We start from the raw sequence: 16,243 nt of genomic DNA on the forward strand, positions 1-16,243 counted from the left end.
CGCCCTTGGCCCCCAACACAATTACACTTTATTTTGCGAGGTCTTCATTCCTGTCCTGGCTTATGCAGTATTTCCATGGGTGCAGTGGAGTGGAAGGGAGACGGCGATTTTACATCTGGGTCCCTCTGCGTCTCATGTCACCTAGGACGTGGACTGGACCCCTGCGCCGTCCAACTTCAGCCCGGAACCCGAGGACGGCCCCCCGTCCTCTGTGGCCGCCCTGGATCAGCTTCAGGTGGAGCTGACCTACGCGTTGCACTGACTTTGAAGAGCGGCTGAAGTGCACACAAGAAGCTGCTGCCCACAGCCAGCTCCGATTTCTCGCACCCCGGTCCGAATCCACGGCCACCTGCACTTTGCGTAACGTTGCGCAGGGGGGCGCTCCAGAGAACCCACACCCTCCCGCCAGGCCCAGGTGCGCACCCGGCCGCGCGGGGTTCCAGCAACCTGGCGGCTGACGGGCCCGGGAGCTGCCGGGCGAGCAGAACAGCCGGTGAGTGCGCCTTGATGGGAGCAGAAAGGCCCCTAGGAACCTTGGAGGCCTCGGAGGAACTACCCGCAGAGATCCGCTCCCGGAAAGGTTCCGGGACCACGCGGCGAGGAGCACGTGAACGGCGCAGCTTGGCTATAAAAACCCCGCTCAGGCGCGCGTGGGGAGCAAGCGGAGCGGTAGGACGCTGCAACCGGCGCCAGGAGAGATAGGGATGAAGCGATCGTCCCTCCAGGACGCCAGAGACAATCTGGAGACTTGATGCTTCAAACTCTCCAGGTCTGGCTTGGGGTTGTGTGCGTCGAACTTTGAGACTGGATTCCCTGCACTTGGGCAGAGAGGCACAGACGCCCGCGCGTGTGGATTCCCGAAAATTCTCAGGGCTTGTGTGACCTTTAGGAGAGTTGGAGGGGGCGTAGTAGAAATCTCAGGCTAATTGATTTCTTGTCCTCCACCACGGAGGCAGCCAGGAGCCCTCGGCTGTCCACAGAGGAGCCCGGGAGGCTCCTGCGCACCCCCGAGGCCCCCGCGCCCAAGCCCCGGCCGTCCTCTAAGCCGCAAGTTATTTCTGCGCCGGAGAGAGGCGGGCTCGGATAAAGTCGGGACGCCTTCTCGTACATAAAGTTTCATCAGCTCTCCTCGCTCGCACGGTCCCCGCCGCCTGGCGGCCCCCTCCTCCCACAGCGGGCGCGGGCGGGGAGATGGCCGCCGGCGCTTCCCGGCGCAAACGGGCGCTGCGCGCGTAGCGGCCGCCACGCTGACCTCCCGCTCCAGCTGGCTGCTGCTCTGAGCCCTAGCAGCGGGCGAAGGCGGAGGCCCAGAGGGGCAGGAGACCGCCGCGACAGGAGCCCGAGGGTCCGTATGGCTGCTCCTCGCCGGCGGGTGCTGTGCGCCACGGAGCTCGCCAGCGGCGCTTCGGGCTCGGAGCGGCTCTGAGCCGCGCCGCCTGCTGAGATCGACCGCCTGCTGAGCCGTTCCGTGGAGCCGCGGGCAGGAACCTGAGGAGCAGGAGGTGGCGGCGGCGGCAGTGGCTGTTCCTCCCAGAGGGCGATGTGGCCGGCCGGCGCGGGCACCAAGCTGCCCTGTCCCCGAGACTCTGCGCTCCGGCGGGCGGCTTTCTCTGGGAACCTCACGGCCCTGCCCTCTCACCTCGTGCCCGCCGGCCGCAGCGTCCGGGTCTTCATCAGCGCCAACCCTGAAGGTACGTACGTCCCTCGCTCGGGTTGCCCGTCCGTCCTTCTGTCCGTCAGCGCTGCGGCTCCCGCAGCCCGGTGCGCCCCACAGCCCAGTGCGCCCTGCGCTCCCTTCCTCCAGTAAAGCCGTGGCCGCCCTGAGCGCGTGGGAATTTAATTTGAATCACTTTTTTTCTCCCCTCGTTAGTCGGTTTTGCCTGCACACTTCTATTAGGACACCCATTCTCCACCCCGGGTTATTCCCCTGGGTCAATCTAAGAAACATCCAAGGCATTAGCCAGCCCTTCTGGAAGCTCCATTCTGCCGCCGCCGCCACCACCACCTCCTTGCCCCCGCCCTTTTTTTTTTTTTTTTAAAGCGGTTTGTTCTCCGAGATGACCGCAAACACAAACAGTAGCTCTCCTCCCCGAGGCGGGTTCCTGAGTGCGGGGCTACCTCCTTGGCCACTTTTTCCAGCTGAGGCGAGGTGAGTTCCTTGAGACTCTTCTCCTGCAGGTGCGATGGTGCCTTTTGCAGAGGCCAAGCAGACTTTTGTGAACCGGAGGTCGAGGGGGACACCCTCTGTGGGTGCCGGAACAGGCTTCGCGATGGAGCGCGCAGGATGAGCTCATCTCCTCAGTTGGGTCACAGGGCTTGGTCTCCTGTATCTAGAACTTGGCCTACTCAGTCATGTTCCTGCTTAAGGCACCTGGTAGGCACTCCATGAAAACTTGTTGATTTCTTGTTGCATTCACAACCACAGAGGTTGAACGCTGGGCGGTCAAATCCTGGCTCATCACTACCTTCCAGTCCTTAGTCCTCAACGTTAGATTTCATTCCTAGTAATTGGGGGGTTGGGGAAGGAAAGATGTATTTGACTGGGGCAGGATAAAACTGCAGGAATTGCTCTTTTCTAGGAAAAAAAAAATGTTTGGCTATGAGTCTATAGGAGACTGACAGAGGTGAAAGATTTGAGAATTAACGTTTTCTGCACTCTAACAAGCCTTGGGTCGAAAAGAGTCAAGGAGAAAAGTCCACATTCAAACGATCATTGGATATAATTCTCATTTGAAAACCCAAGGTTCTGGTTTCTTGAAAAAGCTTTCGGAGAAGACCAACAAAAGTAACTTTCTAGAAAATTACCGTTTCGGAAAAAATAGCACTAGCAGAAGTCTGAGGTAAAGTTTACATTATGAGAAGGAGTTGGGGAGAGAATCAAAAAGATAACATGCACTAATTAGTATTAGAAAGACGATATACTCTTGGGGGACGGCACGACTGTCCTTTTATCAGTTTACAGTTCACTTTCAAAGAACTTAAGGAGGCTTTTAGGATGTTATGGTACACTCAAAAAATCATTCTATGTCAAAGATGTCTTCTAGGATTTGTACCTATATCTGGATTTAAAGAAAAAAAATGGAGATATTCAGCCTATTTAAGGCAATCTGCAACTTAAGGGTTGAGGGTTACTTCTTTAAAATTTTGCTAGAACATTTTTAAGTGAGAGAATTATGTTAGAAAATGTTTAAATGTTAGACATTTTTAGTTCTGAGCTTTTAAAGAAGTCATGTGAAATGTGTTTCAATCTGCTGATGTGAAGCTAGCTAAATCACTCTTTTTCTTTAAACATGCTGCTTCTAAAATACAATAAAAATTCTATTAATATGTGTAATTTTTTCTTGCTGTCTAGATTTGCAATTTCTAAGATAAAAACGATACTGAATTTATACTATCAGCTTAATTTTGAGTTAGTACTCAAGGTTAATGTCATTTTTTTAAGCCTGTCCATATGATTCTTCAAATTTCCTAGTTTCTTGAAATAAAAGCTTTAGCACAGATTAACCCTAGGAAAGCAAACAGGAGGGAGGAGCCAGTCATGCCCCTTGGCTACAGTTTGAGCTGGACAGCTTCCACAAGGATCTTAACAAACAAAACAGAAATGTGAAGCTTACCTGGGAAGTTTCAATAGGGGCAGGATCTCAGATTTTATCCAAATTGGAGAGCTGATGGCATATTAAATAAAAAAGACAGATGGGCATTTTTAATGATCTGAACGTGAAGCCTTAAAATCTTGGTAAATGCTCTGTCAGAGGCCGCACTTGACAGTGGGATCTTTATGGATGCAATTTAGAAAGCAAATGCCTGTGTTTTGGTATGATCCAATATTAGATTCTTGGCCAATACTGAAGAGCCTCTCTACTGTCAAATTAAGACAAAGAACATTATCTCATGCTTTCCTTTACAAGCGGAAATCCAATTTATGTTCTAAATAAGAGCTGCTTTGTGTTGAACTCACAGCAATACTCAGAACCCAGCAAGGATTTTGCTTGGAGTATCGTTTTAATAGGTAATGCTTTACAAGGCTTGCATGGAATTTCCCCATCGGTAATGAAGATAATAGAATGAAATAGATAATAGAATGAATAGAATTTTTTTTTTTTTTGAGACGGAGTCTTGCTCTTGTCACCCAGCCTGGAGTGCAGTGGCACAATCTCGGCTCACTGCAACCTCCGCCTCCCGGCTTCAAGCTATTCTCCTGCCTCAGCCTCCTGAGTAGCTGGGATTACAGGTGCCCACCACCACACCCGGCTAATTTTTGTACTTTTAGTAGCAACGGGGTTTCGTCATGTTAGCCAGGCTGGTCTCAAACTCCTGACCTCAGGTGATCCACCTGCCTCAGCCTCCCAAAATGCTGGGATTACAGGCGTGAGGCGCCGCACCGTAGAATTTCTTTAGAATGAAAAAATTACTTTCCCATATATTAGTTCATTTAATATTTTAATTTTGATTTCTATCCTCAAAGGATATTTTAATTTCGATTTCTACCCTCCGAGGGTAGTGGACCAGGGGTGTTCCATCTATTCTACGGATGAGATTACTGAGGCTGTATCAAATTATACCACTTGCCGGAATTCATATAGCAGAGCGAAAGAGTAGAGCTTAGAGGACCCTGAAAACACTTGATATTCTCTTGTCCAGCCTAGGCTCTTGACAGATCCCTGTGAAATATCTCACACCACCTGGGCAAGACAATCCAGATAGGGGGGATAAGCGCTGTCCCGCATCTTCTGGCTGTCAGACTTAAAGAGTATGAACAGCTGGCAGGGAACATGGCTATGCTGACCCACTTTGCTCCCACCAAGAGGTAGTCTGAGGCATTCAAGGAAATTTCAGAATGTGCTGGACTCTAATTGACACATTCTTGTCCAGAAGTGTATCTGCCTCTGACTAGACCCCACCACATGGAAGATGCTGGAGAAGGACCCATGTGGGGGAGGTGATAGCATTATCCCAGATTTTCTTAAGTAGATGGGCCTTGGACTTCATCTAGTTCCACCTCCCACCCAACATAGAAATTCCATCTGTGACATCTTCATCAATCCTTGGAAGTTTTCTAGTCATTTAGCTACTGTACTTCTGCCAGAACAGCACTTATAGCTCCTTGGAAAGATGATTTTAAAACCCACATAAAATCCCTTACTGTGATTAGCCTAAATAGCCCATGCATATGGAGATGAAAGGAACCTGCAAGATTCTCTCCCTGTTATTAGAGTGTAAAGGTCCTCTTCTTCTCTGTCTTGATTCTTTATCAATTTATAGGAAGGTACAGTCTTAACACAGAAGGAAAACCAAAATATAACTTTTATTACTGATGAAAACAGTGCAGGTCCACAATCCATTATCTGTGATCATCTGGGCCAGATGTGATTTTGGAATCTCATTTTTCAGATTTTGAGGAAAAATATACTGTCTAATATGTGGGGTCTGGGGTAACAACCCATGTCGGATATGAATAGGTGTATAAGGAAACATAAAGTCACTCTAAGTCAGTGTTATACAGAACTTTCTGTGATGCTGGAAATGTCTATCTGATATGGTAACACTAGCCACATAGAGCTATTGAGCATTTGAAATGTGGCTAGTATGATTAAGAATATGAATTTTTAACTTTATATAATTTTAATGGATTTGAATTTAAATAGACACATGTGGCTATTGTATCAGAAAGCAAAGCTCCAAGTGGAGTGATACAGATTTTAAGTAGCTTCATGTCAGTCAAGGTCAGGTTTGGCCATCAAGGACTCAGGTTACTTCAAGTTTTGCTACCAGATGGATTGGGGGAAATCTTTTATTTTCAAAGCTTTGGAGATTTTTGGAATTGCAGGTAAAAGATACGGACTTTTGTTGGAGAATATGATTTTAACTCTGGGCAAGGGAGTTTCCCAATATTGAACCCAAGAATTAGACAGGCTTCACTCCCAGTCACTGTCAGCAGTGGGCAGAGCACAGACCACTCTCCCTGACTCATGGACAGAGTAGATCCCTTTAAACCTTAACACGTGGAGGAGTGGAGGAGAATGGCAATTTTACGAGAAAGAAAGTAGAGGCTGGGCTATTGTGGTCGGATTTTCCTTCCAACTGCAGCCATCAGATTAAGATACTTCTCCTTCCCTAAGGAGTAATTGACAGCATCCTACACTAGTGCATTGCCCTTTGCATGCAAAAAGATATCTGAAGTGGAGAAAAAGATATTCTAACACTTAATGCATTTTTTCTATCCACTCAGATTTCTGTGCTGGTCATTATTGAGAGTCATGAACTCTTGTCCACAGTGTTGATCAGGTGTTCATACCATTATCACTTGGTTTTCTTTTGTCTGCATGGCTTGACATCTTCCCAGACTCTTCGTGCCTTTAGGGTCTCCCTAGGAAAATGTGTTCTCCATTACAGTGGAAGTAACAGCAAGAGACATGTTTTCCCTTTATATGTGTACGTGGGTTCCTTTGCTACAACTGGTGGTCAATTGTTTGAGCTTGCTTCCCCACACAAAAGGCAGACATATCTGCATTAAGAAATTCACATGAAACCTATCAGTATTCTTCACCATTATTCTTCTTACTTTTCCTACTATCCTGATTATTTCTGTGACTTCCTTTTTATTGTCTTTATGAGTAGTGGAAAAAATACAGCAAAAAAGCATATATGTGTGTATACACACACACACACAGCCATTTTGATACAAGAACATCTTTAAAACCTAAGTTGTCAAGGGGAGTATACTGAGTTGCTATGTTGTGATAAATGCACATAGGACATTTATAGTAAATGAGTTCTAAAATTTTAGTGGTTGTATCTTCTAAGTCCTGAAGCAGACATTATTCAAGTGGAGAAATTATTAGATGCAAATATTTATAGCTAGACTTGGGAGCCAGGTTTCCTGCATTTAAATCCTCAATCCACTATTTAATGCTGTGATTTCTTGAGCAAGTTGCTTAATTTCTTTGTTTCAATTTCCCAATTTGTAAAAGAAGTCAACGATATCACCTGTCTCACAGAGTTATTGAGTAGATTACATAAGCTAATAGATGTGAGGCACTTAGGACAGTGCTGGGCATGTAGTAAATATTAAATAAATGCTTGCTATTTTATCATTATTATCTTTATTACATTCTACCGTGATCCAGACATGGTACAGGTATGTTTAAGCAAATATAAATATATCCTGCCCTGAAGGAATGCAGTCTATAGAAGCATATAAATTAGAACTCACTACAGTTGTGCATTGCTTAATGACAGGGCTATGTTCTGGGAAATGTGTCCTTAGTCAATTTTGTCATTGTATGAACATCGTAGTGTACTCACACCAACCTAGATGATACCGTTTACTATACACGTAAGTCATGTGGTAAAGCCCACTGCTCCTAGTCTACAAACCTATATAGCATGTTATTGTACTGAATACTGAATAGGCAATTGTAACAGAAGGGTAAGTATTTGTGTATCTAGACATACCTAAACATAGTAAAGGTACTGTTGGCTGGATGCAGAGGCTCACGCCTATAATCCCAGCACTTTGGGATGCCAAGGTGGGAGGATCACTTGAGGTCAGGAATTCGAGACCAGCCTGGCCAGCATGGTGAAACCCCGTCTCTACTAAAAATACAAAAATTAGCTGAGCATGGTGGTGGGCGCCTGTAATCCCAGCTACTTGGGAGGCTGAGGCAGGAGAAATGCTTGAGCCCAGGAGGCAGAGGCAGCAGTGAGCTGAGATCACACCACTGCACTCCAGCCTAGGTGACAGAGACTCCATCTCAATAAATAAACATAATAAAGGTACTCTAAAAATACAGTATTATAATCTTATGGGACCACTGTTATATACGTGGTTTATTCTTAACTGGTATGTCATTATGTGGCACATGACTATAGTAAAATACAAACTACCCCAGATCTTTCATGGAATTAGGTGCTTCCAAAAATCATTATAGGGGTTGGAGGAGCAAAAGTCAGGGGTACCACTGGGTATTTAGTTCATATTGTCAAAGCTGCCACCCAGAGGGCAGAAAACTGTAGAAGCCATTGCCAGTATCACAGCTGCCCCTGAGTACTGGGTAGCTGCTCAGCCTCTGCAGAAACACATTTGTTGAAACCTGAATGTTAGCCACTGTGACTGCTGGTGAAGGAACTTTGTCCTCCAGATCTTATGCAGGTGCATCCCTTTGGTAGAACCAGAATTGCATTTGGACCCTAGCAACAAGCAAGTCTAGGAACTTCAGGCTTTCCGCCCCTACAGTACTAGGGAGATAGATAATGGAAGGAAGAGATAATGAATAATCAACACCAAGAGACAGTATCTAGCCAGGGGGAAGCAGATGCATTCACTCACTCAAGCAGTAAATATTCATGAAGCAACTACTGTATATGGAGTGCTGTTGTGTTTAGCGTACAGAAAAATGAACAAGACAGACTAGGTCTCTGCTCTTAGGATATTTACATAAATAATACATATGTGACAAGCACTGTGCTAATGATATGAACAGAGCATTAAAGGAGCACCAAGGAGGGTTATGTAAACCAACTCGAGGTGTGGAGGGGGTCAGAATGAGGGGTTAGTTTGGCTCCCCCAATAATGAATAGAGCCAGGGTGTGGAAACTATTCTGCATGTTAATCAAATATGAGGCAGAGTGATGATGAGATCTCCACAGGGAATATAAAGAAGTAGTCTTTATCATTCAGCAGAAAGCTTTTATCATTTTGAATAGAAGTGGAACTGATGTCTTGAGGTGATATTATTGTTTGCCCTTGAAGGTGGCTCATTTAAAATGACATTTGGAAGAAAGGATGACTTGGACTATAAAGATAAACTATATACATGACTTTGCAGTTTAAAAAAATCAGCTTATAGATCTTTTAAAATTCTTCTGTAAGCAGTGTATATCAGAGCAATGATACCATTTGCTATTTGAAAAGGTGTGTGAAGGTTTCTATTTTATTTCTCTTTCAGTTATCTGTTGCTATGTATCTACTCATCCCAAACCTGAGTGGCTTAAAACAACAATGATTTCTTTCTCACAGTTCTGTGGTTGGTATTTTGGGCAAGGCTCGGCTGGGTGGTTCTTCTGTTCCATAGGGTATTGAATTGAGTCACTCATTCAGCTGCTTTCAGCTAAGCCTAGACTTGGCTGGGCTGGAAGGTCCCAGCAGGCTTCATTTATATGTCTGGCACCCAGTTCTCCTCCATGAGGGTCTTCTCTCTGTCTCCAGCTTTTTGCTCATCTTTCAGGAGTCCAGCCCAAGATTCCTTATAGGGGATTGGCTTCCTCAGAGAAAGGAAATGGAAGCTGCCCATCCTCCTAAGGCCTGGGCTTGGAAGTCCCAGAAAGTTTATTTTGCTGCATTCTGTCATCAATACAAGTTATCAGTCTAGTCTAGATTCAAGGTGGGGAGAATTAGACCCCATTTATTAATGTGAGAAGAGGTATGTGCATACAGGGAAGGGAGGAATTAATAGTAGCTGACTTTAAAAATTACCACAACGCCCCCTTCATGTTTTGCAGTTCCTTTGACCTCCCTTTGTTATAATTAGATTATGTGAGATAACAAGAGCATAATCCAGTGGCATTGCAAGTATGATAGTAAGTCCTCAACAAGTGTTAATAATTATCGTCATCATTACTATGTGTTATTGAAGACTGAGAATAACTCAGTAAATAGCACCCTTTTTCCCCTCTCAAGTTCTGAACTAACTGAAAATCAGTTTCTGATAAAAAGACTAAGGAGTTTACAGATAGAAGATCAAAATATCACCATTTTTCCTGATAAAGATAATGGAGAATGCCTTCATGCATCCTAATACTAAATAGCAGAATTAGATATTCTTCTAGCCACTCACTGGAGGTGGTGGGCCTCCAGAGACCCTCCATCCTGTGGCCTGCTCCAGAAAACAAGGAGCCTGGAGGAGAGAGTGAAGCCATGCTCCCCGGAACAGGTCAGGTCCCAAGGGATAGAAGTGAGCAGATGAGCAGCGATTGTCTGGTTTCTTCTTCCCTTGTTTTCCAGTTCTGGGAAGGTTAAATGAGGTAAAGAGAGTCCAGGAGGTCCTCGTTACATCACAGCCCATTATCTCATATGAAGAAGACAATGAGATACAAGCTACTAAAGATAATAGCAGGAATGATATACATGTATCTGTACACATGTTTCAGATATTCAGTATCAGAATACATTTGTAAGGTAAGTTCTTAGCATGGCCTTGGGAAAAGTCACATATTTCTCTATAAACAAGTTGTTTAAAGCCACTAAGTTTTGAAGTAGATTGATATGCAGCAATAGATAATTGGCAAATTAAAAAAGTAAAAACTCGCAAGCACTTTTTAACATGGCAAATGATGATTCTGCAGAGTAACAGGAAGTAATTAGGTTTGATAAAGTAAGCCTAAGGTTCTTCTTTTTTTTAATCCATCCTTAGCAGACTTAACACAGTAACAGAAAACCAAATACTGCATGTTCTAACTTATAAGTGGGAGCTAAATGATAAGAACAAGTGGACACATAGAGGGCAACAACACACACTGGGGCGTTTTGGAGGGTGGAGGCTGGGAGGAGGGAGAGGATCAGGAAAAATAACTAATGAGTAGTGTGCTTAATAGCTGGGTAGTGAAATAATCTGTACAACCAACTGCCCATGACACATGTTTACCTGTGTAACAAACCTGCACTTGTATCCTGAACTTAAAAGTTTAAAAAAATCAGGCTGGGCATATCAACATTTGTTGAAATACTAAAAGTTCCATTTTGTTGAGAAATCCCTGGCAATATGTATTTCACTGATACAGTAGGAAAATGTCAAAAAGCAACCACCTTTGAGCTCTAAGGATTGATGAATTCCTATCCAAAACAGCTGCAGAAGATCTGTAATACCAGCATTCAGACATTAAAAATAATCTGTTTATAAACATAAAGCAACTATAATAAACCAGGCAGCTTAACGTTCAACTCAATTTTTTTTAAGTTTTGCTCATAATGGTCATGTTATTTACATAAATGTAAAACTTACAGCAGTGGCTTAAAAGCATACGTAGGTACTGAGATACACAATCAGTGTAGAAGGAAATGTGATATTAACTTAAAGACACTCTTGCATCACTTCTTCAAAGCTTTAGCTTCCATTGCAATTTTTGTTGAAACCAAACAGGATTCATTCTGCACATTAAAGTGTGTTGGCTAATGTATAATTAGAAAAAAGAGTTATGTGATAGAAAGTTAATAAAAAAAGATGAAAAACTGCAGCTTGGATGCATTTCAAAGAGAATAATACCCCCCTTCTAATGAAATACTTCCTTGAAATCTCATTTTCAATCCAAAATGTTTCAAAGACTGTGAAATGGCACACTCAAAACAAAGAGCAGAGCACAGATGTCAGGTGTCTTATTCCTAGAGTATTACGGAATTTCACTCGGATGAAACCACAAAATTGAAAGCGTATCCTTCATAATATTTAATCTGATCTATTACATACAGTGTCATTCAAAGAGTTTCTTGCCGCAGAATGTCTCCTTCAGGTTTTATTCTTAGCATCAACTGCAGTATTTATTAGATACCCATTGTGCACTAGCAAACACCTAATTGGTTGGTGTGGAAAGTTAGAAAGGGAGTAAAAATGACAGTATGTGCTGCTGTCTTTATTCTTCAGACTCACACATCTAAGAGGCAGGACAAACAACTATAAAAACTACAGACACTGCGGTTGTGAAAGGGATGTTTACATACAAAGGCTGATTGGAATAATTGGAATCAGGTTGTATCTGATATCCCAGTGTGGCATGAGCTGTTCAAATTTAGCCAAAAGGGAAAGACTGAGAAGGATCAGACCTAAAAGTCACCCGTCTACTGTAGAGGGGTGGCCAGTGGGGAACTGCTCCCGCCATATGTAAGAAGAGTGAGTCCAGATCCAAGGGAGGGCACAGTTTTTGAAAGGGAAAGCATTTGATACCAAGGAGCCTGATAGAATCTAAAGGGTTACCCAGTGAGTGAGCAAAGCCTGGGCTGAAATGTATTTAATTTATCTGAGTGTCAGAAGAGTAGGGTTTATTTAGATAAAAATTGAAGGAGTTTTGGCAGGTACAGAGTCTGAATGTCTTGGGCACAAAGTTCCCTTTCTGAAGTGGGGACTTGTGAAGGAGAATAGGGTAGCAGAAAGTGTCTGGCAAAAACAATAGGATCCCAGCCCCTAATCATAAGGGAGGACTGAGGCCCTGGGACAATGTACAAATCTGCTGTTGGGATTAGAACCCAAGGCCTGAACTGCAGCCTGAGTGATATGACTCTGAGCCCCAGCGGGTTGGGACAGAAATAATACTAAACATTTCCTGGTTAAGGTTACTATTGAGCCCAGGGAGTAGGACCAGCCACCACTACAGGTGGCACGAGCTGTGGTTCCAGGTATGTCAGAGAATGGATGCAGAAGCCAGGAAGGGTTATTCAGTTAGAACAAGGGATCTTGAACAATATTTGAAAGATGAGAAATACTTAATTGTCATAGTTGGAAAAGAAATATTCCCGAAAGAATAGGACATACCCTAGAAGTCGGGTAAGTCTAATTTCTGAATCAGTAGCAGTACGTGGAATACGTTAGAGAGAAAGCTGTGGGGCCATATTCAGGCTCAGTGGAAAACAGCAGTGATTAGTAATGTCTGCTGTGGAATGAGGACTGGTCTGTATCCTTATGTGTGCAGTATATATGTGACTGTGGACACTGGGGGTAGAGGAATGGAGCTGTGTAAACAACCAAGAGAAGGCTTTTGTTTTGTTTTATTTGGGCAAAGCAGAGAAGACAAGTCAGAGGAAAATAAGAAAATTTTGCCCAAGAAATAACTGGTGAGAAATTCCCTTTCCCAGATGACAGAACTGGTAAAATCACAGCTTTCTAAAGGGAGAAGAATGTGTTGAAACTGTTAAATAGACTGAAAAATCTACTTACATGAGGTGGAACCTGCATGTGAGTTTGTTGCTAAGCAAAGAGTAGCTTCAGAAAAGATCGCACTCGGTTGATGATATTCTAGAAGACTAATTAAAATGGAATTCAGAAACTACTGAAGTCACCGTGTGATAAGGAAAGTTAACCAAAGTTATCAAATGCTTAAAAAAAGATAATCTGCTACCAACACTGAAAAGAAGACTTGAAAATAACAAATTCCTTTACGAGCCCATTTGTTTTAAAATTCAGAATTCTAAATCTATTTACAGAAGCAATTTCAGTAACAATAAGAATATGTAGGAAAAAGAAAAATCCAAAGCTCTTTAAGAAGCTACCTCCTCTAAGAAGCTACCATTTGGAGGTTTTACCCAAAAAAGGATAAGAGCATTCATAAATTGGGAGATTTCACAATTTAGTGAAATCACTGCCATGCTGGAAATTTAGGGTTTTGCAATGTGGCCCTTGAAATTTGGGGCTCTCTTATTAAGAGGTGGGGTCTATGACTTCTCCCCTTGAATCTGGGCTCTGATTTGGCCAATGGAATATAGGAGAGGTGTCACTGTACCAGATTTGGGGCCCAGGAATTCAGAGATTGGCCACTTCCACTTTCTGTCTTTTGAAACACTGATTTTTAGAACCTTACCACCCCATGGACGGACCCTGTGGAAAGGAGGCCACAGCCAGCACCACCTGGCCAACAAGGAGAATGAGCCATCTTGGAGGTAGATTTTCACCCCCATTGAGCTTCCCCAGCTGACTGTGGCTGTGTGGTGTGGAGACCAGCCTTCCCACCTAAACCTGCCCAAGGTGCAGGTGCAAGGGTTAAAAGGAATGACTGTTGTTTTAAGCCACTGATTTGGGTTTGTTATGCAGCAATACATAAATTAATAAAAGAAAACAAACATTATAATGTGTCCTAAGAATGAAGAATTTGAAAGTTAGATTCAGATTTGAATCCCAAGATTTTCCCAGACTTGGGTAAGATATTTAGTCTTCTTAGGCTCATTTCTCAACTGAAAAATTGGAGCAATAATACCTATCTCACAAGGCAGTGGTGAGAAAGAAATGAAATACTACACCTAGCCATCTAGAACAATGCCTGAAAGATACTAAGGACTTAAAAATTATAGGTCAGAATTTGTTAAAAGCTCTAGAATATAGAGTTATAACAGTTTTATGGAAATGACAATTCCTTGAATAACTTCCTTCTTAAAAAAACTATAGCACAAAATGGGTCATTATTCTCAAATCATGCCACTTATATGATCATGTATGCTTTTAGCTAGAAGGGACTACATAAAAACACCAGATTTTTAAAATGATGATTTAATTGCATAAACATGAATTCAGCCCGAACTATAACATTTTAAGTTAACAAGTTACATCTCTAAATAATAGAGCAGAAACTAGCTGATTTTTCAAAAAAGCTACCTACCAAAAAGGACAACTCTTTTGAAACCATAGTTAGCCAGCAGAGTTCAATAAAATGACATTCAAAGAATAAAAAGTTTGCACTTTCACCACTTAATGTCAGATGTGCTAAATTCTTATACTAAAAAATTATTTCTTTCACTCAAAGAATTCCTTTAATGTTGCTTAAACCTACATAAAGGTTCATATATCATTTTTCTGGTCCTGTTAATCTTTTAGACCATAATGCATAGTTTGCTTAAGTTTAGATTTGCATAGTTTTGCTCATAGTTCCAAAGAGCCTGTGGTGCCCACATCTATGTGGGAAATACCACACTGGATAAAAATGAGCAGCCACTATTCTCTAGGAAGGATTTTGGTACAAATCTCTTGCGTGATTAAAAGACTATTTAATTCCAAGTAGTTACTATTGTTGAATGACCTAACCAACTTTCACTGTAAGTTGATCATTCTTATTGTGTTCTTGTAATGGTTATTGAAAGCTCACATTATAGTGACTAAAGAGCATTTGTGCTCCTAGAGGTGCAGATGTTTGGTGTTGGAGGTGGTTGCAGGAAATGGGTCTTTTGAGTGAGTCAATGAACGGGGCTGGGCATAGGTGGATGATGACTTGAATCTAGAAAGTGTTAATCATTTATTTGTTAATTCCAGCTTGCAGATCTCAGAGTAAAATGGAATAAGGGAGAAGGCCCAGGCATCCAGGAGTTTTGAAACAGAAATGAGTTTTGTGATTAAGTTTGGAATTTGAAAAGGGCTAGAAACTGAGGCAGTCCAGCCTCTCCAGGACAGTGAGACAGTCCTGAGTGTCAGCAGGTGGAGGAAGGCAAGGAACCTGCTTTCCTGAATGTAGCCAGTGTGCTTATCTGAAGAAGAGGAAATATGGGGCTCAGCTAAATGCTTTGGTTCTTTTGCTGACATTTTAAAAAATATTTGAAGCTCATTCTCTGTCCCTTGTGCTTATTGTATAATTGTTTTGTTTTCCCTTACCATTTTTCTTTTGGAAAATTCATCTTAACTATGTCAAGGGAAAAGATGGATTTCACTTTTGCTGATATCACAAGTAGGATCAAGGCAGACCCATGCTGTGGAGACTACTCCAGCGGGTAGGTAAGCACAGGGAGTCCCCTCTTAACACTCCACGGACCTCAAAATGTGTATGTAAATTTTCTTTCTGCTAGCACCTGTACCTGCAAGGGGGATGGCAGTGCAGATTTCAAGGACATGAGTTTCATTTGATACCAGAGCATGTTAGAATCACAGCACTAGAATCTAGATTATGCACTGCCCAGTGTTTATGAGCTGTGTAACCTGGGGCAGGTTCTAGAACCCTGAGTCTCCGTTTTCTCATCTGTTGAAAAGAAATGCAACTCTATGTTTTATATCTTATGTAGTTCTGTGGATTCAATTCTGCTGAAGTAAACATACAGTGAACCCTATATAAAAGCAAAGCATTGCTCTTTGCTTAAAACTTTTCCAAATATGTAAGACTTAAACTGCCTTATAAGCCAATATTGCAGTACAGTATAATTAGCAATTAATACACAAAATAGGTGCTCAGTAAATACTTGCTGAATTTTTAAATACCTAAGAGACAGTGAAGAGGAGGTCATGGCATGAAGTTTCTTCCTCCTGACCTGAGTCCTGGACATTCCTGCAGGGCCTGGTACAGCAGGGCCCACTTTAGGTTACAGATCTCATCCCTCTCATGTCCCTGTCCCTGTTGCTGCCAGTAGATGTAACCATCTGTCAATATACCAACCACTTTATGCCTGAGGCTACCCTGTTACTTTACCCCAGCTTGACAGGGCCTCACCTAGAGGACAGCAGGATCCCCACAGGGATGGTTATAGAGATGCAGCCCTAGAGTTCCCACCCCTGGAGGCCAGAGCTCC

The 16,243-nt window shown here is 43.0% G+C and overlaps 1 protein-coding gene across 1 annotated transcript in view; it reads left to right on the forward strand.

The window, feature by feature from the left end:
• The first annotated feature begins 422 nt into the window (after window positions 1-422).
• NWD2 (NACHT and WD repeat domain containing 2) overlaps window positions 423-16,243 on the forward strand; it is a 208,594-nt gene continuing 192,773 nt past the window's right edge. The window contains exon 1 of the mRNA XM_054486078.2: window positions 423-1,691. Coding sequence (XP_054342053.1) covers window positions 1,541-1,691 — 151 coding nt within the window. The 5' untranslated portion in view covers window positions 423-1,540. The remainder of the gene's footprint in view (window positions 1,692-16,243) is intronic.

This window comes from Pongo pygmaeus, chromosome 3 (genome assembly GCF_028885625.2).
Source record: "Pongo pygmaeus isolate AG05252 chromosome 3, NHGRI_mPonPyg2-v2.0_pri, whole genome shotgun sequence".
Lineage (NCBI taxonomy): Eukaryota > Metazoa > Chordata > Mammalia > Primates > Hominidae > Pongo > Pongo pygmaeus.